The 26,574-nt window shown below is 41.5% G+C and overlaps 1 protein-coding gene across 2 annotated transcripts; it reads left to right on the top strand.

Annotated features, from left to right (window-relative positions):
* Positions 1-10,541: 10,541 nt before the first annotated feature.
* Positions 10,542-25,312, top strand: LOC113994427 (AKT interacting protein). Of its 2 annotated transcripts, XM_027733461.2 has the most exons (11): positions 10,542-10,687; positions 10,865-10,892; positions 15,110-15,225; positions 16,487-16,692; positions 18,293-18,357; positions 18,444-18,544; positions 19,846-19,934; positions 20,008-20,106; positions 20,305-20,412; positions 21,724-21,784; positions 24,390-25,312. In XM_027733461.2, exons 3-11 carry the CDS (start codon positions 15,184-15,186, stop codon positions 24,498-24,500), a joined length of 882 nt encoding a protein of 293 aa, XP_027589262.1. In that variant the 5' UTR covers positions 10,542-10,687; positions 10,865-10,892; positions 15,110-15,183; the 3' UTR covers positions 24,501-25,312. The 2 variants fall into 2 exon arrangements, with proteins under 2 accessions (XP_027589262.1, XP_027589255.1); XM_027733454.2 differs by lacking the exon at positions 10,542-10,687 and having other exon boundaries at positions 10,867-10,892; positions 24,393-25,312.
* Positions 25,313-26,574: the final 1,262 nt, after the last annotated feature.

Here is a 26,574-nt window from a genome sequence, read left to right as displayed (position 1 = left end):
CTATTCTTATGCAGGCTAACATTGTTATTACTTATTATTTGGATGTGAAGTCATTTATTTTTAGTTTTGATGTCCAAGCTGTCAAGCTAAATTTCATTGTGTACTGCCACATACGATTTTTAACTGCCATTTAAACTTGATTCAAAGTCCAAATTATGAAGAGAACACGTTCAAAGGAATGGGCTGACAGGAAGTATAGCTACAATTTTTATTTCCCAGGAAATCAAAGTATAGATCTTGTTATTGTTCTGTGGTGGAGATATGTGAGGTTTTCATACTTCATAATCTTTTTTGTATTGGCTGGACACCGTGATTCAGAAACAGAAAAAGGGGGGCTATTTATGCATATGAGCAGCCCTTAGGGTGCAAAACAAAGGCATTCACTTCCAGAAATGATATAGCACAGAACTAGCTCAACTGACTGTTGTAAATTCCTGAATGATTTGTACTCCATTTTCCAGTAGATTCTACTATGACGGATGCTGGAAGTAAAAATGAGGAATCTGTCTGTGTAACACAAACCTTGGCTCCTTCACCGCACAGTTAATAAAGCAGTCACTGCCATGTGATAATAATCACAGTCCTATATTTTTGAGGTGATTCCACCTCAATGGCATACTCATTAGGAGCCTAAAATACTTACATATTTAAATGTATTCCAAACAGTAAGTACTTAATGTTTTATTTTAAATAAAATTAAAAACCAGGCTAAAATTACCTATGAGAGAATATGTGTATGTTCAGCTTTTCTATTTTTATTCAAAGTCCTGCACTGAGCTTGACTGGGACTCTGTTGGTAGGCCAGAGGGAGTGCTAATGCTATAAGGCTGTTGAACTTGAGGATATCTTTTTCATTTGTATAAACTTGATCTAATAGTATTCAGATACAGAGAGAATAATGAGCTGTAATAGTTATATGGGGATGGTTTCTTTTACTGCCTGAATCCAGAAAGTCCACATTTAAATAGAAGAGCCCATAAACCCAGAGAAGTCCCAGAAAGGACTAAGTCACTTCCAGCCTCTGTAAAAGACCATTATGATTCATCCAGTCAACATGATATTGAACCCAGTATACAGATAAAAAAATTCATACTGTGAGATTTTCAGACTCACTTTGAAGAAATCAAGCAATATAAAATAACCCCATTCAGTAGCAACAGTGGTTAATCGCTCTAACTATAAAAATATTTACTGGATGTCTTGTTTGAAATTGGTTCTTGTTATGGCTTTCCACACTAGATTAAAGATATTTATCTCCCAGCATTTTTGCTCTTTTTTTATCGTCTTGTAATTGAGTTCTTTCTCAGTGTTTTTTAGCAAAATTAACATATCCCTTAATGTGTCTTTTCATCAGCTTTCTATGTGTACAGGGCTCTTTGCTTTTATCACAAATAAGTAATGACATAAGGTATCTGAGCAGTGTTTGGTATAAAACTAACCTTTTTTTCAGAGGGCAGGGAGTAGTAGCAGTTGTAATGGGCAGCTAATATTGAGCTTTTTAAGTTCTGTATTTTTTTTAAATATAAGAAAAGGCTGCATTTCTTTTTTTCTTTGCTGTATCATTTAGTATTTAGTTTGGATTTTTGTTTCAATGAGAATATCTGTGAAACAGTTGTGATCTTTTTTTGGCTACATGTCCTGATCATTATTTACCACTGTGGAATGGATTGAACATTTCTATTATCCAAATATGCTTATACCTTATTTCCTAGGGAAAAAATGTATTAGGTCTGTTATCAACCCATGATATAAAATATTCTAAATCTGACAGTCTGTGCCATGGAGTTGGACTGGACTAGGTGCTGTAGTGCTGTGCAGATACCCAAACATGAGGTGTGGGCTGTGGGTATCAGAAGCACACTCCAGGGAGATGCCACAACATCACCAGCCCAGGCTGCTTCCACTTCAGGATTGATCTTGCACACTCCCCTTCTACATTACACATGGCAGTGCAGATTCATTCCAGCTCAGAACTCTCATTATCCTTCCTGAACAGCGAAATGTTCATCAAAGGAAATTGGTAAAAGCACATAAATTTCCTTCAAGTAGTTAAACACCCATAGCTGGAGATCTAATGAGCGGGAAAGGGAGATAAGAGATTTTTCTCTTAAGTTTGAGTCTATTAAAGGTTTTTTCACCAATCTGCATAGCTGTTACAGTTTATATGATATTTTTTTTTCTGCAGAATACAGTTCCTCTTCCATAATTTACCTTTCCTTTCATATTGTGCTCTGACTCAAATAGCTGTTCACTACAGACCAGCTGTTGCTACCACTACACAGTAGCCTGTACTGACAGATCATGAAACTTAAGGTCTTGTGAAGGGTATCAGGCAGTGGAACAGGTTGCTCAGAAAGGTTGTGGTGTCTCTCCATGTTTGGAGATACTCAAACCCCAGCTGGATGTGGTCCTGAGCAATCTGCTCCAGCTGGCCCTGCTCTGGACCAGACAATCTCCAGGGAACCATTCCCACCTCATCCTTTCTGTAATTCAAGGATACAGAAGTGCCATATGACTTACAAAAGTTCTTCATATAAAGGACATAAACATATAAAATTGTCTATTGTCATTGTTTGGTAAGGAATAATTTTATAGTAAGATCCAAATATTAATCTACATTACCAGTTGTAAAGAACTTTATTTTGCCTGATCACATGTGTGTGGGGGGTTGTTTGTCTGTTTGTTTCTGGGTTTGGGGTTTTTGTTTGAGGTTTTTTGTTGTTTTGGTTTTTGTTGGGGTTTTTTTGTTGGTTGGGTTTTTGGGGGTTGTGGGAGGAAGTAAAAAATACAGATCTATTTAGCTGATTTTAGGCCATGACATTTTAGTCATGGAGCAGGTTCAAAATATTTTCCTCTAAATAAACAGTAGGAAGGTTTAAAACCAGGTTTCTAAAGAGGCCAGCCACAGAAAACTTCAACAAGCCCTAGAGATTGCTTTGAAACAGAAATCCTTATTTCAGATTAATCACAAAAACACTCAGAGAGGAAGGAGAGTTGCATTTTCCTACCCTTATGGTGGTTTTTGGTCCTTCCTAGTCTCTAATATTAAAAATATCTTGTTTCTAAATATGTTTATTTGGTTGATTTGGTTTTATGAAATGTAATCAATGTTTGGAAGAAATGTTAACCATTGTAACTCCTGTGTGTGTGATGGTTTCCCACATGGGAGTACAGCTGCTGTGTTACTATTGTTTGGATGTTGGCTCATGTTCTCCTTTCTGTGTGCAACCCACTGCATGTTCCTTTTCAAGAGCTGGTGCAATTTACAACAGGAAGTAGCAACAGTCTTAAAAAGAAATTGTTGCCTGTATTTTTTGTAGAAATATCTCAGTTTCAGGCAAATTAGCATATTGAGTTGTGTATTGCAGTAGTAAAAATATTATTTTTTTCTAAGAATACAGTGCTTATTTTGGTGTGCAGCTGCCATAATTACTTAGGAAAGGTATTGATATGTTTGAATTAGCAGCCTGTATATGTATAAAGACAGACTTGTGCATACACAGACATACAGACTGAGGTTGTCATAAATCAAAGAAAACAGGGAATTTCTGTCCAGCTCAAATACTCAAAGCCAAGCCTGTGTTCAAACCTTTGCTGGGCAGGACTTTCAGAGGTACTGAAAATAGAAATTAATTTATAATTACACAGTCTGTAATGAAATAATGAAAATTAATGAAATTGTGACAGTAGTTCTTTGCTTGATTATTGAATAAGCCACTTGACATTTTTCAGCAGTATGCTCTGCTTTAAATTTAAACCAATATATAAAATAACACAGAAAATACTGCACTGGGGAACATTCTATGAAGGATTTTCATAAGAGAGAGAAATCTAATATTATACCCTGCTATTAATTAACATTAGATTTATTATCTGAAAGAAGGTGTTTAAAATTCTGCAAAATGAGACATGTTTATCTTTGTATAGTCTCTTTCTCATAATCTTCATTTTCCAAAGGCATTAAGGGACCTTATGTTTGCAAAGTGGAAATTATTAAGGATAATTAAGATGAAAGTTTTATTTGACAGAGGAATTCTCATGATGTTTGGAAAGACTCAGTTTAAATCTAATCTCAGTTCACACTCTTGCTTTTTAGAATGAAATGCCGTGTAATAAAACCACAAACAGCCAAGCTACATTTCAAAACTGCAGAGACACTACTTGTGTCTCTTAAAAAAGAAGAAAAATTAATCCTCTTAACCTCTCGTGGGTTTGGTAACTGTCGAGTGGATAGAAGATAGTTCTGAATTAAATTATTACCTTGAGGAAACAGATAGAACTGAATGGGAGGTCCAAACTCACACTATCCTACAAAGAACAGGTTGCAGATAACATAAAAAAGCTACTAAAACTCAGCTAAAAAATAAACCACTTGAAACAGATGGGGACAGAGATGTTCTGTTGAAGAAATTTTTTTGCCAACGTGAGTTTGTATTCATAGATTAAACATCTCAAAAAATGTTGTTGAAGTTAACAGGAATTTTGTCAGTATTTCTAATTGGTCTGTAATGTCCCTAAAACATTCGTGACTGGTCAAATTGCTTGTGAATAGGCCAAAGTGGGAGGCAGACTGAAGTTCCTATATCCTGGTCATGAGGCAGTAGAAGTTGACAGTAACCTCATTTGACTTTAAATTGCTTCCTACTGAGCAGATATTGGATTTTCCATCTACCAGTGTTCATTTCTCTGAGGGTCTTCAGCTATAACTGGATAGCCAGATCCTGAGTCCAGTTGCCTTTCCAAGATAGTCAGTCATCTGAGTCAGTGTTCTCCTTGCTCCTCTCCTGCTCGTTGCAAGGGATCCATTTGCAGTGGAACTAAAGTGTTACTCTGTTTTCCCACACCCCCATCGGTTCAGCTTGTGTTGCCTAAAAATTTGAGAACAAATCTGAGACATAACCAGCTCTTATCTGCCTGTTTCCAGTGAAAGAGTGACTGCACCACATTTATATCCAGATGCCAGGACGTGGGAAGATTCTGAGACTTTTTTTAAGCTATGTGTTCAGTCTAGCTTTAGAAAGACCTAATATAGTAGTTGTTTTCTCTATATATAATCTACTAAATACATACTGTCTACTAAACTGTTTAGTCTAAGCCAGAAATGTATATATAGAATACAGAACTGAATAAAAATTGATCCTGGGGGATGAGAGGGGTGTTTCTGAGTTTCCATTCAGGCCTTTGTGTTTGCAAATGTAACCTCTGTCCCCAGCTATAAACTCTGAGTCAGGAGCCTTGGCTACAGTTTCTGTTTGGAGGGACAGAGGGAAGAGAAAGTGTTTTATTCACAAGCTTTTCATTTATTGGAATACTGAGGTCACCAGCTCGTGTTCTGGACTAAAGAGCCCTACACCATCTCTGTTTGGAACTGTATTAGCTGAGCTAGGCAGGCACAATCTTTGGGAGCTTTTCATAGCTATTTCCATTGAAGGTGATGGCTTCCTTTGCATATCCACCCTCCCTCTCTCCAGTCTTTACTCTTCATATTCAGTTCTTTGATCAGTCATCCACTAAGTTTTTTAAATATGCAGCTTTTTAAAATTACCAACCACTTACACACCTGCTTAATATGTCACTTTACCAGGGTAGTAATAAGAAGATGAAAGGAGGAAGTTGACTTTTGTGTAGAAATCTGGCTCAAGGTGTGAGTGGAGAAAAAAATAGTCCTACTTTATTATGTCTTATCATCTCTGAAATTATGTAGTTATTTTTCAGTCAACAAATTAACTGTGATTTTCCATCTGAAAATTATGAATTGGTTTTGGTCTGCCCTTCACTCATCATATCATACCATTACAGCAAAAACTGGAGTTCATAATGATATTGTAGAAACTGCTGATCAAAGGTTGTTTACATGGACTGTGTTCACTGATTTGCCAAAGTTGTCTCATACAGATGCACTTTAATGACTATTCTCTGCAAAACTGATTTTTCAAAAAGATTCTTCAATCTGATTATTCTGTAATCTTAGTTATTGTTGAGAGTGTGGGATTACATACATATTTGTTTAAAAGTATGTTTTACATTATTATGATTCCAAATGTTCAATGAAAGGAAAGTATTGAGTAAAAAAAAAACTTATCCACAAGGAAATAGTAATTACAGCTGTAAGTCTAATACGTCTGATTGACGCCTCATAAAAAGTCCTCAAAGAATGGCTGTAAAAAAATCTAAAATGTGGAATTTTAATCCATCAGTAGACATACAAAGCAGGAATTAAATACATAGGTTTTTATCCTAAATATGTCTCTATTATGAATAAGTTGTATGTATATGTAGTTGTAAAATTAATTTTACATGTTAGCATTTACAGAGAATTCATATGATTTTGATAGCCAAGGAACATATTCCCAAAATGTGTGACTAACAAATTGAGTGCCTCTCATCAAGTTATCTTTCCTAGGATATTTTACCTAGAAGCAAATATTCTCATGAGCAGAAAGCCAGTGCAATTGGGATCTAAATCTTCTTTAATGGGATTTATTCTGGCATAATTAGTTAATTCGTCAGATTCAAGTATTCAACTTTTTTTTAAAAAAAAAAGTTGATAAAATAGTCCTTCCTCTCCTCAAAATAGGAAATTACTTTCAAAATCATGCTGTGCAGAATCAAAATTCATCTTAGAACTGTAACTCTCACTATTCAAATAAGAGCTACTAGGTAAGCAAATAAAAAAAGAATAAAAGAAGTACTGTACAATTATAGAGGTTTCATGGTTCTGAATTCTGCACAGTTGGACTCACAGTAACTAAGGTTTCTAGTCCATAAATTAAGGAATCTGAAATACATTCAGATTTAAATGTTTAATGTAGTTTTTCCACAATGTGAGACATGCTGAAGAAAGTGTAGTTTTAAGGCCATGATCTGATCTTTAATTAATCATTGATAGTAGCTTCTGCTATTCAGAAAGCATTAATACAGCCAATCTCTCACGTGAAACACACTGACAGCCATGCAAATATACATATCTGCAAATATTATATACATATGTATTCTTTTCATATGAAGTGAGTCTAGGAAGACAGGAGGCTACCAATGGGGAATAAATAAATTTAATATTTCTGTCCTTCTGTTGTAATAGCGAGTTTGCTGCTGACTGAGCAGAGACCAAAAGTAAATCCTGTGGTTTTACCCTAAGAACTAAATAACAAATTTTGATGATGCAGTTAGTGCTGCTTCATCTTACCTCTTCCTCAGGGAAAATAAATATGCAGTCAAAAGCATTTTTATATTGGTGCATCTATAGCTACATCCACTCCAGAAATTTCATTGTAATAAAAAATAGGAAAAATAAGTACATCATCTAAATTGTTTACTTGACTGCTTTTATTTTTGCTTAGATTGCTCTATAAAGTGCTGATAGTATGTTCTTCTAGCATACGAATCACAGAGGAATTTCAGTTGAATATACAAAAAAGATGTTGGGTGGGGGTCCAGGTTTTTAACCATGTTTGTACTTTTGCTTTTTAGGTTTGAAAAAGAGAAAATGCCATCTTTCACCTTCGCATTTTTAGGAAGAAAACGTCACGTTAATGCGAGTAGTTATCAAGTAAGGTAACGTTTTGTGTGGTTATGTATGTTGTCAAAATTCTTTATTAGCCTCCCTGTAGAACCACTGGGCACTTCAGAGGGAGAGAAGCAGGAGCACTCGGCCTGATGGTTTCTATTTGTCATGCAGCACATACTGTGTTTCCATCCGTGAGGGGTTTTTGTCCCTTACCTGCCCATGGATTGCGAGATGTGATAGAACAGCTGCAGGACACCATCTAGTGGTGCCGAGCCCGAGCTAATTACAGACTTTATTTTACCTTTCCTTGTCTCTTTTTAATTCACATTTCTTCTCGCTGCTGACACCACAAGGGGAAATTCTGGCCCAGTCAGAATATCCAGAGTCTTCACACACTGAACAGTGAAAGATAATATTGAACACGCCTTAAATGATAGAGCCATCACACTCTGCCTTTTTCCATAAAGGTGCAGGTGCTTGGCAATTTTGGGGTTTGGATTATGAGTATGTATGGGTTTGAGCTATGAACATACATATTGTGGGAAAATTCCTTACAGTATTTAGACTTCTGAAACAAATACAAAGTATCTAAAAGTAGGAAAAAGGGTATCTAAAGGTTATTTAGATGTGCAATAATCATACATACAGTGTTTGCTACGAGTACCAAGCCATAGCGAAAGAAAGTCTTCATGAGGTGAGTAATACAAAAAAGCATTCTAGGCCTGATTAATCTCTCATATTGGTCAAAACACAAAGATTTTGTGAAATAGAATTCATTCAGATTTGGTATGACTAGGAAGGGAACCTAAAAAAGCCCTTGAAGAAAATTTATTAGACAAAAGTTAGCTGCTTTCTTGTCAGAGTATTATTTCTATAGTTATCAAAAATAGGAAACTTTGGACTATAGTGGGGTTAGGAGGATTAACAACGTTGTGTTCAAAGTCCTGATAAAGTATTCCTCACAATCCTTGGTATCAATGTCAAAATATTATTCCCATTGTGATATAGTTTTGCAACATCCCGAACATGTACACTCAGCACCAAAACATTGTTCAAGCCACAGAATTTTGCAGTGACATCTACGTAACATGTAAATGAGGATTTCATTATCCCCTTTCATTCCTCAGCAAGATCAGGACCAGAGGCAAGACACTTGGAGGAACAGTTAGGTCTGAAAAGCCTACTGATGGAGGTAACCAAGTAAAAAAGATTTCTGGGAATGTAACCTTCAAAGGAGAGTTGATGTGAAGAAAGTTAGAGCAGGACAAAGAAAACAGATGGCAGGAAAGAGATTAAGAAAGAAAAGGAGGTAAGAGGCGACTGCTACTCTGTGTCACAGTGGAAGGTAGATAATTTGGGATATTAGCCTAAATGGAAGTTGTGCAGCACTTCAGTGGTGTGGGCAAAGAGCTTGCATTTGAAACACTGAAGAACAGGAAATTGCCAAAGGGTTTTAGAAATCTGAGACAGTGGTTTGGCCAGAATAATTACGTTATTAACTGACTGAAGACTTTAAAGTGGCATTTTAAGGATGGGGAATAGGAGAAGGTTACAATAATTGAGACAAAATGATAACCTTAGCATGGTATTTTTGCTGATAGCTTAGGAAGAAAAATAAATGCACCCTGTATGCATTGATTTTTAAATTTCTCTGTAATTTTTATACTTGAGATTGCATGGATTTTGTTGTCATCTTCCAAACCTTGACAAATTACTTCAGTTTTGGTATAGCATTTTTGTAATTGTTCTACTGGGCTCAGAAAAAGTCTAATTACAAACAAAAATCAACTCCTGAGATTTGTTCTTATTTTTCTCCTTCTCTTCAGCAGATTTCAGAGGTAGATTTTGTATGTATATCTGCGTGTGTGTACAGTTAATATAAATTAACACTCTGTATGTGTGTATGTACCTGCTCAGGGGTAGTATTAGAAGCTGATATTATTAACTTCAAAAGGAACTTTTAAAGCATGCAAGCAGTGTGCCCCTGTGGCCAAGAGGGCCAATGGGATCCTGGGATGCATTAGCATTGCCAGCAGGTTGTTCTACTCAGCTAGTGAGGCCCATCTGGACTGTGCCCAGTTCTGGGCTCCTCAGGACAGGGGAAACATGGAGCTCCTGGAGCGAGTCCAGTGGAGGGCTATGAAGATGATGAAGGGACTGGAACATCTCTCTTATGAGGAAAAGCTGAGGGAGCTGGGTCTGTTCAGCCTCGAGAGGAGACGGCTGAGACAGGACCTCATCAATGTCTATCAGCATCTGAAAGGGGGCTGGACCAGGCTCTGCTCGGTGGTGCCCAGCAATGAGACAAGAAGCCACGGGCAGACACTGATGCCCAGGAAGTTCCACCTGAGCATGAGGAAGAACTTTCCTGTGCAGTGACCGAGCATTGAACAGATTGTCCAGAGAGGGTGTGGAGTCTCCCTCACTGGAGATATTCCAGAACCATCTGGACACAATGCTGTGCCATGTGCTCTAGGAATACCCTATTAAAGCAGGGATTTTGGACGAGGTGACCACTGTGGTCCCTTCTAACCTCACACATCCTGTGATTCTGTAAAAAAAAAAAATCCAGCTGTCCTGTAAAATGCCAATTTTTAGAAGCCTGCTAAACAAGGTGGTAAAAGTCCGCGACTGATGAAGTCACCACTAGCAGGAGGACGGAGCTCTCGGCGCACACAGGCAGCGCTGGCTGCAAAACTGGACTGGGGCTGCGCCGCTGCCTCTGGGCACGCTATTTATTCACCGAGCGGCAGCGCATCGCAGGGTGGCCGCTGTCCCGCTGCCCCTGATTGCTCGGTGCCGGAGCGCGTCCCCCGACCGTCCCCAGGCCATTCCCATTATCCCGGCCCCGCTCCCGCCGCTCCCGCGGGGCCGCACTCGGACCCAGCGCGGGCACGGACGGGCCCGCAGGCCCCGCCCACGAGCGGCGGCTCGGGCCAATCGCGCGCGTCCCCGTGCGCCCACCGGCCAGTGAGAGCCGTCCGTTGTTCTGAGCTCCGCCCCCGGCAGTTTCTCCTGCCGGGAGAGTGACAAGTGCTTCTCACGGCGCCATTGGCCCGCCCACTCGAGACGGACAGGCACGAGGACCAATCGCGACCCGTGGGGCGGCCGCCCCCGCCCCCGCCCGGCCCCTGCCATGACGGGCCCGGGGCGGCCCCGCCGCGTCACGGCCCGGTCCGAGCGCTGAGTGGCGGCCCCGGCCCCGCCGCCCGCCCCGCGGGGCCGGCCCGGGAGCGCCGGGCGGCGATTGGCGGCGGGGGGGGCCGGCCCGGATGTGCGGCCCGAGGGGCGGGCGGTAAATGGGGCTGTGCCGGGGGTAGCGGGAGCGGCGGCAGCGGCGGCGGCGGGGCCTGGGCCGCGCGGGGGAGCGGCGGAGCCTCGGCGGGTGAGTGGCGGAGCCTCGGCGGGTGAGTGAGCGGGGCCACAGCGCCCGGCACGGCCCTCCAGGGCGGAACGGCGGCGGTGGGCGCGGGGGCACCGTCTCTGCGGGGCGGGGGGGGCGCGGGCAGCCCCGCCGAGCTCGGGGGCGGCGGCACTGGCGGACCCGACACCGGCACCGGTGTCCGGGAGGGGCCGCGCCGCCCGCTGGGCCCGTTGGGAGCCACGGCCCCGCCCGGACGACGGTGTTCCGCGGGGTCTGGCCTGGGGACACACCGCGGGGCCGGGCCCGGCGGCCTCCGACCCTCCGCCCGTCACAGGGCACGGCCGCGGCCTCGGCGGGGAACGCCGCTGGCACCGGCCGGGGGCAGGGCTGCTGCTGCCCTCCCGTGACCCGGCTGGCAGGTCCCTCCCTCTGCGACCCGCCGCCCCGTAGGACTCGGCCGGACATCCCCCTGTGTCCTTCAGGTCTGGTTCCGTTGGCGTAGGCTGCAATTTCCTAGAGAAACGTGTTAAGGAATGCTGCACCTCGTAGCAGCAGGTGTTGGTGTGGAAGGTGTAACCCGCCCCTGGAGGACGAGTTGGCGAACAGGCTCTGCTGGTCAGTGTTCCTGTGCTCCGCCACCTGCGGCTCCCGCGCTGTCCGGCAGGTTAAGGTCTAGGCGAGAGGTCCTTGGGTCCAGGGAGGATCAGGAGTGGCTGTGCTGAGGAGAAATAAGTTTTAGTGTAAGCTGTCAGCTACAGTTGCTGGGCAAGCACGTAACACTATGTGTCCAACACTCATTGTTCTCTGGTGCTCTGCCGAAGTAGCTCAGTTTGTTCCTAGGTGTAGGAGTGGCTCCCGTTAATTTGTTGATGTTTCCAGAAAATCTTCAGAAGAGTGCTCTGTTCCAGGCAGATAAAGTTTTTTGTCAAATTGCTTTAGTGTTGCATTTGATCTGATAACTCTGTTGGTGACAGGAGAAAAATATGACATCTACTCTGACAGTAGGTAAAATAAGAGATCTTTAATGAGAATACTTAGTGTACAGGAGAAAAAGGTGCAAAAGCAAAGTAAATTCTAAGTTTTCATTAGTGACAACTTTGGGTTTTTGAAGTATTTTAGAGTGCTGTTGAAGTACCAGAGGAGTTTACACTTGCTCTGACTGCTCTTGTTTATTGTGCACCTGGAGAGTGTGGACATGGGTTTGTGCCTGGCAGCAGGTGGCTTTTGGTCCTGATGTGAAAGGACCTCAGCAATGTGGTGCTGTATAGAAGTTAAAAGGCCTTTCCAAGAAGCAGCATTTGAAGTAATGCTTCTTCACAGGTTTGTGTTCTGCCTTTTTTTAATTGCTGTTGGAACTAGAGTGAGAACACTAGAGGAGGAGATAGCCGTAAAAAGCCCGTGGGAGGAGGACAGCTCAGGAGGGTTGTTGTTACTTGCTATTCTTAAAGTAGGAAAAATTAGTAGAATGTACTACAGAGTGGCACACTATCAAACCTCTTCTTGGATGAGGTGCTCTGAATGTTGACAGTGTGAAATGAGAGAGGGGGATGATTTTGAATGTTTTTATTCCCTTCTCATAAATGAGGAGAGTGTATTGAATTCTTTTGGGAAGCTGGTGGCTTCAGTAGTCACAACACCATAAGGTGCCATAATGGTGGGTGCCTTGTGATAGACACTGAGCCCTGTGTAAGGCTAAATGACTAAACTGCCTAGAAATTCCATTAATGATACGGGGACTTGGCTCTCCTCTGTGTGCTGTAGACATAGTGAGAAGTAGGATAGGCAGTCCAACTTAAATGTGCTGTTACTGGCTTATTATCTTTCATACTTGTTTTAGTCATTTTTGTGATTAATGATGGGTAGTAAATTGTGAAGATACTAGAGAGCATAAGCAGTTGTGGATAAGTCTCCTTTAGGGCTTCTGTTCTCTACTTCCACATAGCATAACTAGAAGGAGTGACTGGGATTAGAAATAAACTCTTAAAACACCTTAAAAGGCTTTGAAAGGCCATTCTCTGGGAAGCTGGTCCTCTGAGGTTATTAGTTCTCCATCATAAACAGTATTTTTATAGGTGAATGAGAGTGGAAACAGTTTAACAATAAGTTTAGGACAATACCATATATGACTTATTACTGGCAAGCAAACGGATAAAAGATGAATGTGCATGAGAACCTCTGAAAGTTATTCTGTAGTTTAACTGGAACTAAAATAACCTTTTGTTTGCCCTTAGTAGCCTGTTAGTAGGCATCTTGATAAGGTGGATCCGGTAACTGAACTCCATCTAGCACCAGTTGCCAAGCTTCTGGAACAGTTCCCTGTTTCACTGGGAATAGATTTGGCTGGTTTTTATGTACACATTATTCTTTGTCCTGTTCAACTCCTGTTCTTACATCTCTGGTTCCGGGATAATGCAATTTATAGTACCCAGTCGTAAAAAAACACCAGCCCAAAACAAACAGAGAACGAAAATAATCCCGCTCCAACCCCATAATCACTCCAGATTCCAGCTAATTGTCTTCCAACCTATACCTCAGCTTCCAGCACTCTTCTCTCTTGTCAGAGCCCAGGCACTCAGGTGCTCTTTGTGCGTCAGTTCCTCCACCCTCTGGTTACGCCGGAGTTTCCTGAGGAAATGTCTCGTACCTTCCTAGTCCAGCGTCTTGTTGTCTTAGTCTGGCTGGGTTTGATGGAAAAGGCCTGTGGCATAGCCCTCTGGCATGACTCTGCTTTCCAGACAAGAGATGGGGAAAAGTGAAAACACCTTCTGCCTGCTATCACAGGGCATGCCAGTGCAGTAGCCATGCTTTGGCTTTCTGTTTTCAGTGGCTCAGAATGATATGAGACTCTGGCTGCTGAAGCAGGAAAATACCCGGAGGAATCGTGTATACTGGAATGTCTGAGATGATTTTTGGTTGGGGAAATTAATTCTTTTTCAACACTTTTCTGAAAGGTGTTGCATTTTTTGAATGCTTGGCTGCTACACAGCCTAGAAAGCTATCTATGATTAGATATTAATGTTTCTTTTAAATATTTGCCATTCCTAGGTTTTCTTTTGATAAATCGTCTGCATATTTTTTTTTCTAAATTTTAACAGGATTGGCATTTATTTTACTTTTAGAAAGACTTTGGTCATAACATTAATATTTTTCTTTATAAACGGATCAAACCAATGGTGAACAGATGCTGCCTTGCTTACTATAGGAAAATGTAGTGTTGACCACAGTAGAAGCCTGTGGCATTGGCTCTGTCTCTCTTACATCCCATTAATTGCCTTGGTCAATGTTGTACAACTCCATATTAAAGAAATTGAGTAAAGTGAATTGCATCAAAATCTTTGTTAATGGAATCAAAAATGGGAAGGTGGGATGAGGAGGGAAAGTAGGAGAACTGGAGGGGAAAAAATAGTGGAGGGAATAGGCTATGCTAGGCAAGAGGTGCTGTAGATGAAAGTTCTTGCACAAGCAACAGCACGACTTTAAAAAAAAAAAAGGAAAGCAAGAAAAACAAGGACATAGACAGCAGATGACACACTGAAACTCCCAAATATTGCTGAAGTCCTTGTTATTGAACTGCTGATCTAAGGAACGCTAAGCCTTAGTGCTTGTAATGAAACCATTGAATAAGCTACAGAAAAACTTCTGTGTTCTGTGGCTTTGTCTATTCCTGGTGATGTTCCAATGCAGACGAAAACAAAATGACACATACACGATGGAACTCAATGGGAGGATGGAACTCAATGGGAGGATCATCCCTGTCACTGGGAATGTCAGGAAACTTCTCAAAGTGGGGCACTTCAGAAATGTGCAAAGTCAACAGTGTATGTGAGGGGCAGCACTTGATGGCTTTCTCATAGTGATGTCTGGGGCTGGACTGATGTGGTGAGGTGATAATTTTTTAATATTTGCACGTGTAGAGGATCTTTCCTGACTCTGCTGAGCCAACAGATATCTTTTTTTTTTTTTTAATTGTTGGCAAGACAAATGTGGAATGCAGAATGTAGAATGTGTTTGTAGCAGAAAGAGGGCAGGGATTCACACACAAAAATAGACATATTACTGTTCTGGAGTCTAACATGAGAGAGCTTAGGCACTTTTGGCTATTGTTGGTCTTAACTACATGAAGTTTTTTTCTGAAGTTACAGAAATATAATGCTGGCTGCAGAATGAGATCTGGATCCTATTTATATGTCGAGTCCTGTTTATCTGTTAAAATGCATATTCATTCTGTGTACTTTTAGGGTGTAAATCAGAAAGGCCTGAGGACACTCTGAAGACACTGAAAAGTTTCAGCCCTTTATTTGAAATACACGTTATGAACACTTTCTGGAGCATGTCTACAGGTTCTGTGCGCAAGGTATGTAATGAGTGGATGCCATGAAGTGTTGTCATGCTGTGAGGGGTGGCAGCAGTTCTGGAAAGAACCATCAGGTGATCTGCAAATAGTGTGTGTGTTTATCCCGAGGGTTGTGATCACTAACTGGTATAAATTAGCTTTGAGCTACATTAACTGGAATGTGCCTGTGGAAAGAGTCTACTCCAGAATTTGTTGACTTTTCTTATCTTTGAGTAGGAAACATGAAACAAACTCGTTCAAGTGGCTGAATCACTTTTTTCTTAGGGCATTTGTTTACTGTCTTATGTAGAGCTTAGCCAGGTATTTCATGTGCAGTGAGCCTTGACAAAATTGTGCCTCCAGAGTGCTATTGCTGCTTTAGGTTGTAGCAGTAATAAAAGCAGGATAGTTCTAGGGCTGATCACTTCTCAGGTGTTCAGTACTAGGGCAAATTATATAAATTTATTGCTAATGCTTGTGACATAGGTATTGTTACTAGTACAAGTCTCAGGTGCTTCAAAACGCTGTAGCTTAAATAATTCCTTTAGTCACCACACAGAGCCTAAGCACAAGTCTGTAGCCTGCAGGTTTGTCTTGCAGTCTACAGAATGATCTTGGGGTCTGTACGTGGTGCAGTGTTTGTGGGCAGTGGTTTGTTTTTTTCTTTTAAGGAAAGACAGTAAAGACATGAAAAGGTTCCCTACAGTGAAACTATTTAAACTTGATATCACTGCCAAGTGGTGATTCTCACACAGGGAGTGGGCCATAGGATCAGTTCCAAGTGGAATGTTGATGTCTTAAACACAAGCAGAAAGTGAAATATGTGAAACTTTCTTTTTTCATCTCAGTTTTACTACACTACTTTTAAAGAGTCTTTGAAGTCTGCAATGTTGGGATGCCTGTCAGTAGAAATGATTTATCTTGATGCACTGGGTGCTAGAAATAGATTGACTTCTAAGCTGATGTTATATACTGTCTGGTTTCAGGTTCTAAATAAATGTAAGCCTCCTTAAGCATTTGTCCTAATCTGCAGATTTCCTATCCATCATTGAATACTTTTGTGCTTGTAGGTTGGCTTTAATTGAATAAAAATCTATTTAAAATCAAAATGCAAAGAGACATCTACCCACCCCCGGCTCCAAGCAATAGAACACCAAAACCCTAGATACATTTCAATGGACTAACTTGTAATTAGCAAAGTCGGGTTTAAACCTGTGTTAATGTATGTTAAATGTTTATGAAATACAGCCTGTGATATTGTGGTTCTCCTTTAATTTAACAGAGACCGGATGCTGAAGAGAAAACTTTGAGTGGAGAGCTGCGAACCAGTCCTCTGCGAGCCTCTACAAAGAAACAGTTGCCTTCTATTCCAAAGAATGCTGTGCCAATAACCAAGCCTGCTTCACCTGCTGCATCATCCCAGTCCACAAATGGAACACATGCTTCTTACGGGCCTTTTTATCTGGAGTATTCTCTTCTTGCAGAATTGTAGGCTTTCACTTCTTTTTTTTGTCTTATTTTAGGTCACTGGGCTTGTGCTTCAGTGGGGAAAAAAAACCCTGCAGGTTTCCCCTGCAGGGACCTAGTTCTTGCATGCTGTCTCTGCCATAGTCCTTGAAGGAGGTGTTAAAACTTCAGTAGTGGAAAGTTCTTTTTCTGGAGCAGCAGTCTCAATCTCTTGAGACAGAAAGGGAGAAGAAAATAAGATTTTAAGGGGTGGTTTTAGATGTCATTCCCTGAATGATTGCATTTCTCAATGCTGAAGTAGACACTTTGTGAGTTTTTGTGTCCTGACCAGTTATCCTAACAGCTTTTTGATCGGGAATACCAAATATTTGAAACAAGTATTGAAATAGGAGCAAGCAGATAGCGAGTGGGGAGATGGTTATGAATGTATGGTACTGTCTGATGGAGTCAGGATATGGGAGCTTCCTTCAGTTGTTACATGGAACACTTGAATGCTGCCTGATACAGCTGATCAAGTGGATGTTAGGAAGAATATATTCCTGTCTTTTGGTGATATTTAAGTGAAACTTGTGAGGGAGGAGTTGAGGAGATTAAATAGCTTTATTGGAGCAGTTGCATTTGACCCAGTCTAGTGATTTGTAGACTTCTGTGGGAGCATAAAAATCTCAGTTTGTCCTCAAAACTTTCCAGTTATATAACTGGTTAGTGCTACAAAGCTGAAGGGACTTCCTCTGTACTAGACATACTGCATTCTCAAGTATGTACTGCCTTTTGGAATGAAATCCCTGGAGTCCTTTATGCAACACTAAGTCTCAGTTCTTGCATTTAACTGTTAAGTTGAAAGTGAGAACTCTCAAGACATTTATCTCTTTTTCAAGGTACTGACCCTGACTTCTTAATTCAAGAAAGATGTTTTTCTTGGTACCATAATGTAAACTCCTGTAGTTTAACAAATTCATTATTAGGGAAATAATAACCGATATTGTGGAAATTGTAAGCAGAGAACTGTTAATATTTCACTTTAGGATTGTTGTTTATTTGTGAAAGCATGCAGAATCCAATTTAATGGAGCCATATGCCAAGTAACTGGAAAACCCATTAAATTAAAAATTTGGGTTTTTTGTTTTGTCCATTGTCAGTATAATTTCAGTTTGACCTTCAGCATAGCTATTCAGTTTTACATGACACTAACTTGTTTAAAATTGAGGTTAAATTTGGTCACACTTCAGCAATAACTGCAATTGACTGCAAATCTGTGTTCAAGATTATTTAATTGAATTTCTTTTCTTCCTTACTTTGAAACTGGGGACTCAGTATAAAGTTGTAAAATTTTGTACTGTCATGCATTAAATGCATCTACTGGGTGAAGAATTTATTTCTATTTCTCTATTTTATCAAGAGAAATGGTGTTTTCTGTTAATAACTCAGTGGGGGGGTGGGAAAAGCAAGGGGGAAAGAATGTGTTTTCACTAGTTTTCTGCCACCTCCTTCAGTGAGCAGCCTGCCCTTGGGAATTGAGAGTAGGTCTGTGGAAGAAGCCCCTGTTAAGCTGTGGGTGGTTCTGGGTTTGCTGCTGTCAGTGTAGTTGTGGAGCTCCTCTGAGTGCTGGCTCTAATTGCAGTACCTTGGTTGTGAAGCAGAAGTTGCCAGGCGTGTACGTGCAGCCGTCCTACCGATCAGCGTTAAGTAAGTTTAAACTTAACTTTTAACTTTTTTTTTTATGTTTATGTATCTATAAATTCTTTCACTCAAGCAAACTTTCTCACTTGCAGTGTGGTTTGGTGTAATATTCATAAGACATGGGCTCTACCAGGATGGTGTGTTTAAATTCACTGTCTATATTCCTGATAATTACCCAGATGGAGACTGCCCGGTAAGTGGTTGTGTGTATTGAGTTTTTCTTTTTTCTGGTGGTTTAAGTGTGGCTCTCTGTTAAAGCTGATATACCAATTAGCTTCTCTTTTCCTTGAACTAATTTTGTTCAGTTGGCTGGGCTCACTTGCAATGTCTCGTCCATATTTGCTAACATCTGTGTGGAATCGTGTTACTCTGATTACTAAGCCTGGTGTAGAGTGAACTTCCTGAGTTCAGCTGCAGTAGAGTGTTAAGTAATCAACCAGTTCTTTACTTCAGCTCTTGATTTGCTACTTCCTCAGCAGAAAGTTCACACTGAAACACTTAGAGGTATCCAAATTCTGAGTAGCAATATAATGGAACATCAAATCCAGACACCTGCTCTGTGCTTGCTGTAGGAGTTCTTGCTTGTCTCTTCTAAGTTACATTGAAACAAAGAACTAAAAGAACTTCAGGAGAAGGTAGTGAAACAAAGGGAGGACATAGGTAGTATGATGTTACCTTCCATCTCTGCTTTCTCTTTTTCTCTTTAGTGAAAAGTTTTAAAGTTTTTCGACCAATTAAAAAATAAAAAAGTTATTTTGTGGTAGTGTGACTTTCCAGAGCGGAGCAGCTGACCCTCTTGGCCAGATTTCTTTAAGAGGAAGATTTGGGGGAGGTGTACATAACTGCTGTAGCTGAGAACAAATTGCTATCTCAGGAAGTTGTCTGTCTGCTCAGTATCAAGTTTTGTGTAAAGCTATCATCTTTAAAAGGACAGAATTAGTAAGAAACAGTTTCTTTTAAAGGTTGGACTTTAGTATCTCTCGCCAGCCGTCATTCTTTTGCTAGAAGAGGGCTTTAGAACCTTCCCCTTGAACCTAAGTTTCCTCTTGGAAGGATGTATTAACACTGGAGGAAATTAGCTGTACAGGGCTGAAGACACTGTGGTGTCACTGCACAGTTTAATTAAAAATGTACAGGATAAAAAAAATTTACTGTAGCTCAAGTATGTAAAAAGCTCTCAGTCACAAATAGTTAAACCAGAAAAACTCCTTTAATCTGATCTTATCTGATATTATTACCTGTGTTGGCACTGGTGCCTGTGCAGTTAACTAGATTAGTTTCCTGATTTGGTGATAGCATGTGAGAGAGGACAAGACCCTACATGTAACACAGGTGTGTTGGGTTACAGTTTCACAGCTGGTACAAATCACTGGCATTGCTTTCTTTTTATACAGTAACAATGAATTAGTATTTGAAAGCTCTGACTGACCTTCACCCAGGGCTGTTGGCATTAGGATTGAAGGTGTCATAAAGAATTGCTTTTTTCTAATGCAGCGCTTGGTGTTTGATCTGCCCGTCTTCCACCCGCTAGTGGACCCTTTATCTGGTGAACTGGATGTAAAAAGAGCATTTGCAAAATGGAGGTTAGTGGTAACATATTGATGTGTAAACTTGGGGAGTTTGTTCCTTTCTTCATTGTGTTTTTGTTCTTTTTAGGCGAAATCATAATCACATATGGCAAGTGTTAATGTATGCTCGCAGAGTCTTCTACAAGATTGATACAACTAGTCCTCTGAACCCTGAGGCTGCAGTGCTGTAAGTATCTTCCATGTGTATAGACCTGGTCTCAGGAGGTTTTTGCATTGACTTGCAGAAACAAGGTTTGTAACGCTGTCTCTCTGCTCATAGTCTCTGCCTCCAGACTTGATTGCATTAAGAACTCAAGCTGGGGCTTTGTCAAGTCAGCGTGTGCTTCTGGGGCGAAGTCTAATGTTACTTACTTCTGTCTTTCAGGTATGAAAAGGATATTCAGTTGTTCAAAAGTAAAGTGGTGGACAGTGTCAAACTGTGCAGTAGTCATTTATTTGATCAACCCAAAATAGAGGACCCCTATGCAATCATGTGAGTACTTCAACAAATTCACCCTAATGTTTCACCCTAATGTCCTAGTGCTTTGAGAGCAAGTTTTGGTGTGGTTGCTGATGGCAGCCTTTCTCTGCCAAGCTGACTGACCTGGTTATTCTTACACTCATAGTAATGCTTTGAATATTCCAACCCTAATTTCCCTCTGTTTAACATTGAGTGAAGTCCCAGTGGACAACAAGCTGTCCATGAGCCATCACTGTGCCCCTGTGGCCAAGAAGGCCAATGGGATCCTGGGAACATTAGGAAGAGCATTGCTAGCAGGTCAAGGGAGGTGCTCCTGCCCCTCTACTCAGCCCTAGTGAGGCACATCTGGAGTGCTGTGTCCAGCTCTGGGCTCCTCAGGACAGGAGAGACATGGAGCTCCTGGAGCAGGTCCAGAGGAGGCAACAAAGATGATTAAGGGACTGGAACATCTCTCCTATGAAGGCCTAGGGAGCTGGACCTGTTCAGCCTTCAGAAGAGATGTCTGAGAGAGGACCTAAACAATGCATAGAAATATCTGCGAGTATCAAAAGCAGGAGACCAGGCTCTTTTCAGTGGTGCCCAGTGATGGGACAAGGAGTGACAGGCACAAACTGAAACACAGGAACTCCCATCTGAATATAAGGAAAAACCTCTTTACTGTGAGGGTGACAGAGCTCTGGAACAGGCTGCCCAGAGAGGCTGTGGAGTCTTTGCCTCTGGAGATATTCAAAACTTCCCTGGACACAATCCTGTGCAACCTGTTCTAGGTGAGGGAGGTTGGACTTGATGATCTCCACAGGTCTGTTCCAACCTCAGTCGTTCTGTGATTCTGATTCTGTGAATCTTAAATGTAATCAGACACTTGTGTTTACTGTTCTTTCACTAAGCAACTAAGATTTAGTAAAAAACTCAGAACAAACAAAAAGCTCCAAAACACCTACCTCCCTCAAGCAGAAATGCTCATGAAATAGGTACTGCTTCTTGGCTTTCCTGAACTCAGTTTGTCTGACTGTAGATTTGGTCTGTCTTTGAAAAGCTTGGGGGATGGAACAGACAGCTTCATGGTGAATATGAGTAATGTTTTGATTAGCACATGCTGAATTGCCAGTTCTGATTACATACAGAAATGTAAACCTAAACATATATTGTTGAATGGAACCATGACAATGTTAATTTAATTCTTAACTGTATGTTTTAACACTGAAAACTCACGGTTTACTTGAAATTCAACAAGCTGAACTAGGGAAAATCACTGCTTTCTGCTCTGTCTATGCTGTGGTTTGCAAATATGCCAAGTAAGAGTTAACTGTACTTTCTCTATAGTTTTTCTCCGTGGAATCCAGCTATACATGATGAAGCTAGAGAGAAGATGTTGACTCAGAAGGTATGTGTAAAGTCCAGGTTCTCACTCTAGGAGGGGTTTACTGCCTGATGTGGGAAGAAAGGTTCTCTGTCTCTCTGTGTACTAGACAGACCTTATTCCACCCCTCTTTTGGCTCAGCAGGCATGCTGGAACCAATATTGTCTCCTAATGAAGCAGTTATGTCACTGTTCTAACTTCAGTGGGTTAAGCAATTAATCACTTAGCCAGATAGAAAGCTTTGTTAGTACAACTATTGGCACACTTGGCAGATTTTTTTTTTTTTATGGATGGAAGGGGGGAAGAAGGGGAAAGAAGAGGTTTGCTGCCTGCCTGTTAGCTTGTCCTGCACTTGTCGTATTTGTTAGCACTTCTGCATAACCTAGCTTCTTGGCTTTCTTCTGTTGAGAGATCTTTCCTTACTGAATCAAAGCCTCAGCAATTTCTTCTCATTGCAAAGTTTCTGAAACAACACAGGCACAGTCCCTCACTCCCATCTCTAACGCTGCTGATCTCTGATAAGACATCAGCTCACCAAGGGTTCTGAGTCCCTTCCATCACAAAGTGCTCTTACTGACAGAGGAAGAATGTATTGGCTCATAGAGCTTTCACCTGAGAAACACCTTTGGTTTTGAGATGGGGGCTCTTTGTGGGGTTTTTTGTTCTGTTTTTGTAATCACTTCTTTGATTCTGTGACAAGAGCTGGCACACAGCAATTCTGAGTCTGCACTGAATGGCCTGACAAGTCAATCCACTGGTAGGGATTCTGAAATGGTGGCTGCTGTCTTAGCTGGACTGGTGAGGAAATGCCCTCTGAATGCCTTAGTTACTGACTTTGGCTGAAGCCGTGGTGTGTTTTGCAATTAAAAATTAATTTTAGGTTTTTTTTGTCAGTCCAGACTTCAGTCTTCCTCATTGCAACCTTTAACTCACTTTATGTGTCTTCTGGCATGGGTGAGATTTTTAAATTTGTCTTAATATAATAAACTCCCTGTAAGCTCAGTATGGCAATGCTCCCAACTGCCAGAATCACATCAGAGCTCTAGAACACACAGGAAAATATTTTGATCAGATTATGACTTCTTGATGTTCTTATGAAACTTAAGAAATACTTTTGACACTTCTTTTTTCTCCTTCATTCTCTACCTCTTTCTTTCTTATCCTTTAAATCAAAGACCTGAAGAGAAAGAATGGGTCAAGGCCCTTGAAATGGAAGGGGTAGGATGATCTCTCAGAGGCTGATTGCAAACAATGACTTTTCTTTTGTCCTTTTTCCTTGGAGATGCATTTTAGCTTCTTTTTAGGTGAAAACTGACACCTTTAGTAACTATTGTATGCGTGGTGCTTAGTCACTGGAGTTGTTTGTTGATAGCAGGAACGGCCCAACTTCTGTGCCTTAGGGATTTGTTCCAAAATGTTAGTGTAGCTGAGAACATTCCCTGTAAAAAGTTCCTGAATTCTCCTACAGCCTTTTTTTATTACCCTGTAATTCCTGTGCCTTGGGAAACAGCTGAGCCATTCTAGAGCTGTGTCCCAGGAAGGGCTGTGCTGTCCCAGTTCCCTGCTGAGCACGTGGCTTTTGCTGGGTGTGGTTCCTGTGGGAAAGGCAGGTGCCACTGCCAGGCTCAGGCTTAACTGATCCCTCTTGTCTGCTGTTGTCCAACGTGTTGTGGCAGTTCTGTCACACGGTGTCACCTTTGTGCACAAAGCATGGGGAGGGGCAGAAGTGCAGGTTATGTTTTCTTGCTGACTTAATTTACTTTGTCAAGCAAAAGGCTTTCCAAGGTATGACAAAGTCTGCACATGTAATTATCACTTTTTAGAGCTCAGTGCATCATTCCAGGTTTGATGTAGTTGCCATACAGTTCCTGGTGTTTTAAAAAACCCTGCAAGCTGTTTCTTGAACCAGCTAGAGTAGGTATCTAACCTACTGATCTCTTAAACTACTTTAAATCTACAGATGCTCCAAGTTGCATCTTTCTCCCTCAATTTGAAGCTTTTTTTTTTAAGTTGCAATAATCAGTAAAATTTTTGCACAACAACAAACATTTGATGGGTAATACTTACTGTTCAAACATTTAACCATGATAAATGCTCAGGGAAGGGAAGGATCGTTCTTGGAAAGCATAAGCTCCCAGGTTTAGCAAAGGCTCCAGTTGGTGCTTTACCACATTAATTTGTGTTCCCAACTGCTGGTGGGGTGGAGGTTCCTTCCACAGCACACCCAGCACCACCAGGTACGTACAGGTACAGTGTCAGGTTAGGGACAGGAATGGTTGGGTTTGGATTGACTCTTCTTTCTGTAGAACCCAGAAATCTGGAGAAGAGCAGGGCAGTGGTGCTGGGCTGGGACCTCCAAGCAAATTGGTTCTCTCTTAGACTTTAGGGTAGGATAGGGCAGCAGTACAGGAGCCAAGTCATTAAAACCCCTGTATTGTCAGGGTGGTTCTGCAGATGCCACACACATCCCTAGAAATTAAACCAATAGCCATCTTACTGGTCTCCTTTGAGGAGAGGAAATGGTGCAAGCCTCTCTTATGCCTGTATTTGCCAAAGGTAAAATGGATGGAAAGGAACTTGAGAGGGTTTTGGTATCTAACAATTGTAACTTTAACTTTGTTCTCCCCAGAAGAAGACAGAAGATCAGCACTGCAAAAGCATGCACGTTTCTGGCCTGTCCTGGGTAAAGCCTGGCTCAGTGCAGCCCTTCAGCAAAGAAGAGAAGACGATGCCCACTTAGCTTTCCTGGACTCTGGTGCACAAAACACTTTCTGTGGGTGGAGGGAATGTAACGGAGGGAGAAACAGCAAAACAGCAGTTTCCTTCTTGACTATGGATTAGTAAAAACCGAATGGTAGCAGTGACTCCAGTAAACCTGTTCAGTGGATTACTGACTCTTAATGTTTTACATATGCATTAGGTTTTAAAGGCTTGCCTGGAGTTTGGAAGTCTCTCTTGAACACTGCAGTACTTCTACCTGGAGACTGTCTAGGGTGGGTAATTCCTCAGGGCTCTGAAATGCCTGGAGGCTTTGGGTTGGTTTTTAAGCTTTTATTTTTTCCCTCCAGGAATAGCAATTTTTTAAAAGAATCTTAAATTACTGGCAGAAATATTAGTATTGGAAATATGATGCCAGAGTTAAGCTGTGTTCATGTAAACTAATATAGCAGAGTTAAACACTATATTTAATGGTTTTAAATACTTTTGGTTTCTATTGTAAATATGTTAGGATTTGAAATTGTAAATAGACGGTTCATTGACTCCATTTAGCACTTTCCAGAAGTAAAGCTGGGGATGACATGATGTATTATTGACTTGTAAATGATTCTTGTCACTAAAGCACACATTAGTCTGACCGGGGCAGAGCAGAGTGTCAGGCTTGTTAGACTTCTAGTACATAAACACTAAAATCAAAGCTTTTAATGGTGGTCTCTTGAGCTAATAAAATCTTAGAGGGTTTTAGATTCCCTGGGTGTCCAGGAGATTTCTTAGGATAGCTTGACTAATGTGTGTTAATAGTGACATCTTAAAATAAAAAGGAACTGTGCTGTAGCTTTGTCCCTCTTGGTGTGTATTGTTGACATTTAGCAAAGACTGGAACCAGAGTGGAAGCACTTGGATACAGCTGTACTTGTTTGGGATGTTAATGGCTACCAGGAGCAGTTCTGTACTGAACAGACTCTGTTCCACATAGAGGAAGACCTCTCTAAAGCCTGTGTAAACTCAGAAGCTTTTGCTTTTCACATGAGTCTTCCTAATGCCACAGCCTGGTGTGTTGCCGCCTTCTTGCCTAACAGGATTGTCCTCTCAAAACCGGTAGTGTTAACCCCTTACAGCTGGGCTGCTTTTCCTTTGCTCCCCTTACCTGCACTGATGGCATTAGAGCCAACCCAACTGGAACAATGTGGAGTGAGTCATGGGAATATGATGTGGTGTGTCAGGACAGTGGGCACTGGTGTGGTGTGGGTTTTGTGGGTCTTTTTGTGTTTTGTTTTTACTGACAAGCTAAATTCACTTGCCATATAACAACCTTTCCCTTTGAGAACAACTTCTTGGCTCCTAAGGAAGTATATGAAGACTTCCCAAGCAGTGTGCTGTCATACACCACAGGAAAGGAAAACCTGGCCCTGTGGCACTTGCCTTGGTCACTGTTTTCTTCTGTGTGACACTAATGCTCCATTAGCCTCAGTATTTTGGACACCTGGCAGGTTACAAGGAATTCCAAGTGTTTTGGAATTGTCACGTGGCTGGTCTGAGTTTGCAATAGAGGCCAGAAACGGAGGAACTGTTCTGAAAGCTGGGTTGGTGTTGCCTGGTAAGTGGTGCTGTGTGTCTTTCAGGGAAGGGATGTGGGAAAAGTTTTAGGGGGTGTTTGTACTGGCCTGGAGTGTAACCACTACAATACTGTGAACGTGAGTTCTGTTGCTGCTGTTGTTTCTTTCAAACATTTCTGGGGAAGGCTGAAACTGAAATTCAAATGCTTCAGATTCACCATGGGCAAAGTTTTAGTTAAAGGACTGTTGATGTGAAGCAGGCAATGGGCCCAGCCTTGTGCTGAGGACAGCTGGGCAGGAGGCAGGACTGGAGCTAAACTGGAGTGTGATGGTTCCTCTTTATGTGGTTTCATGATTATTCAGGAGCTTCTGTAATAAATCACGGACTTGCACATTTCCTAAGCCACTTAAGTGAAGGGCTGGAGTACAAGTTCAATCTCTTCTAATCTTGAGCGGCTCTTTGATCTCAGCTGCAGTGCAGGACGAGTTGCTGCTGCTGTGCAGAGCTGAGCCCCCATAGCCCCAGTGCTGCTGAGAGCC

This window comes from Pipra filicauda, unplaced genomic scaffold (assembly GCF_003945595.2).
Source record: "Pipra filicauda isolate LSUMZ 115617 unplaced genomic scaffold, ASM394559v2 scaffold46_size3722508_pilon, whole genome shotgun sequence".
In the NCBI taxonomy this organism is placed as follows: Eukaryota; Metazoa; Chordata; class Aves; order Passeriformes; family Pipridae; genus Pipra; species Pipra filicauda.
This window is presented reverse-complemented; position numbering and strand designations above follow the sequence as displayed.

Bases quoted from the DNA above. Each gene is read 5' to 3' on its own strand.
- LOC113994427 (XM_027733461.2), top strand. From the start codon at position 15,184: ATGAACACTTTCTGGAGCATGTCTACAGGTTCTGTGCGCAAG. The intron at 18,545-19,845 runs GTAAGTGGTTGT...TTTCTAATGCAG, and splicing joins ACCCAGATGGAGACTGCCCG to CGCTTGGTGTTTGATCTGCC. The intron at 19,935-20,007 runs GTTAGTGGTAAC...TGTTCTTTTTAG, and splicing joins AGAGCATTTGCAAAATGGAG to GCGAAATCATAATCACATAT.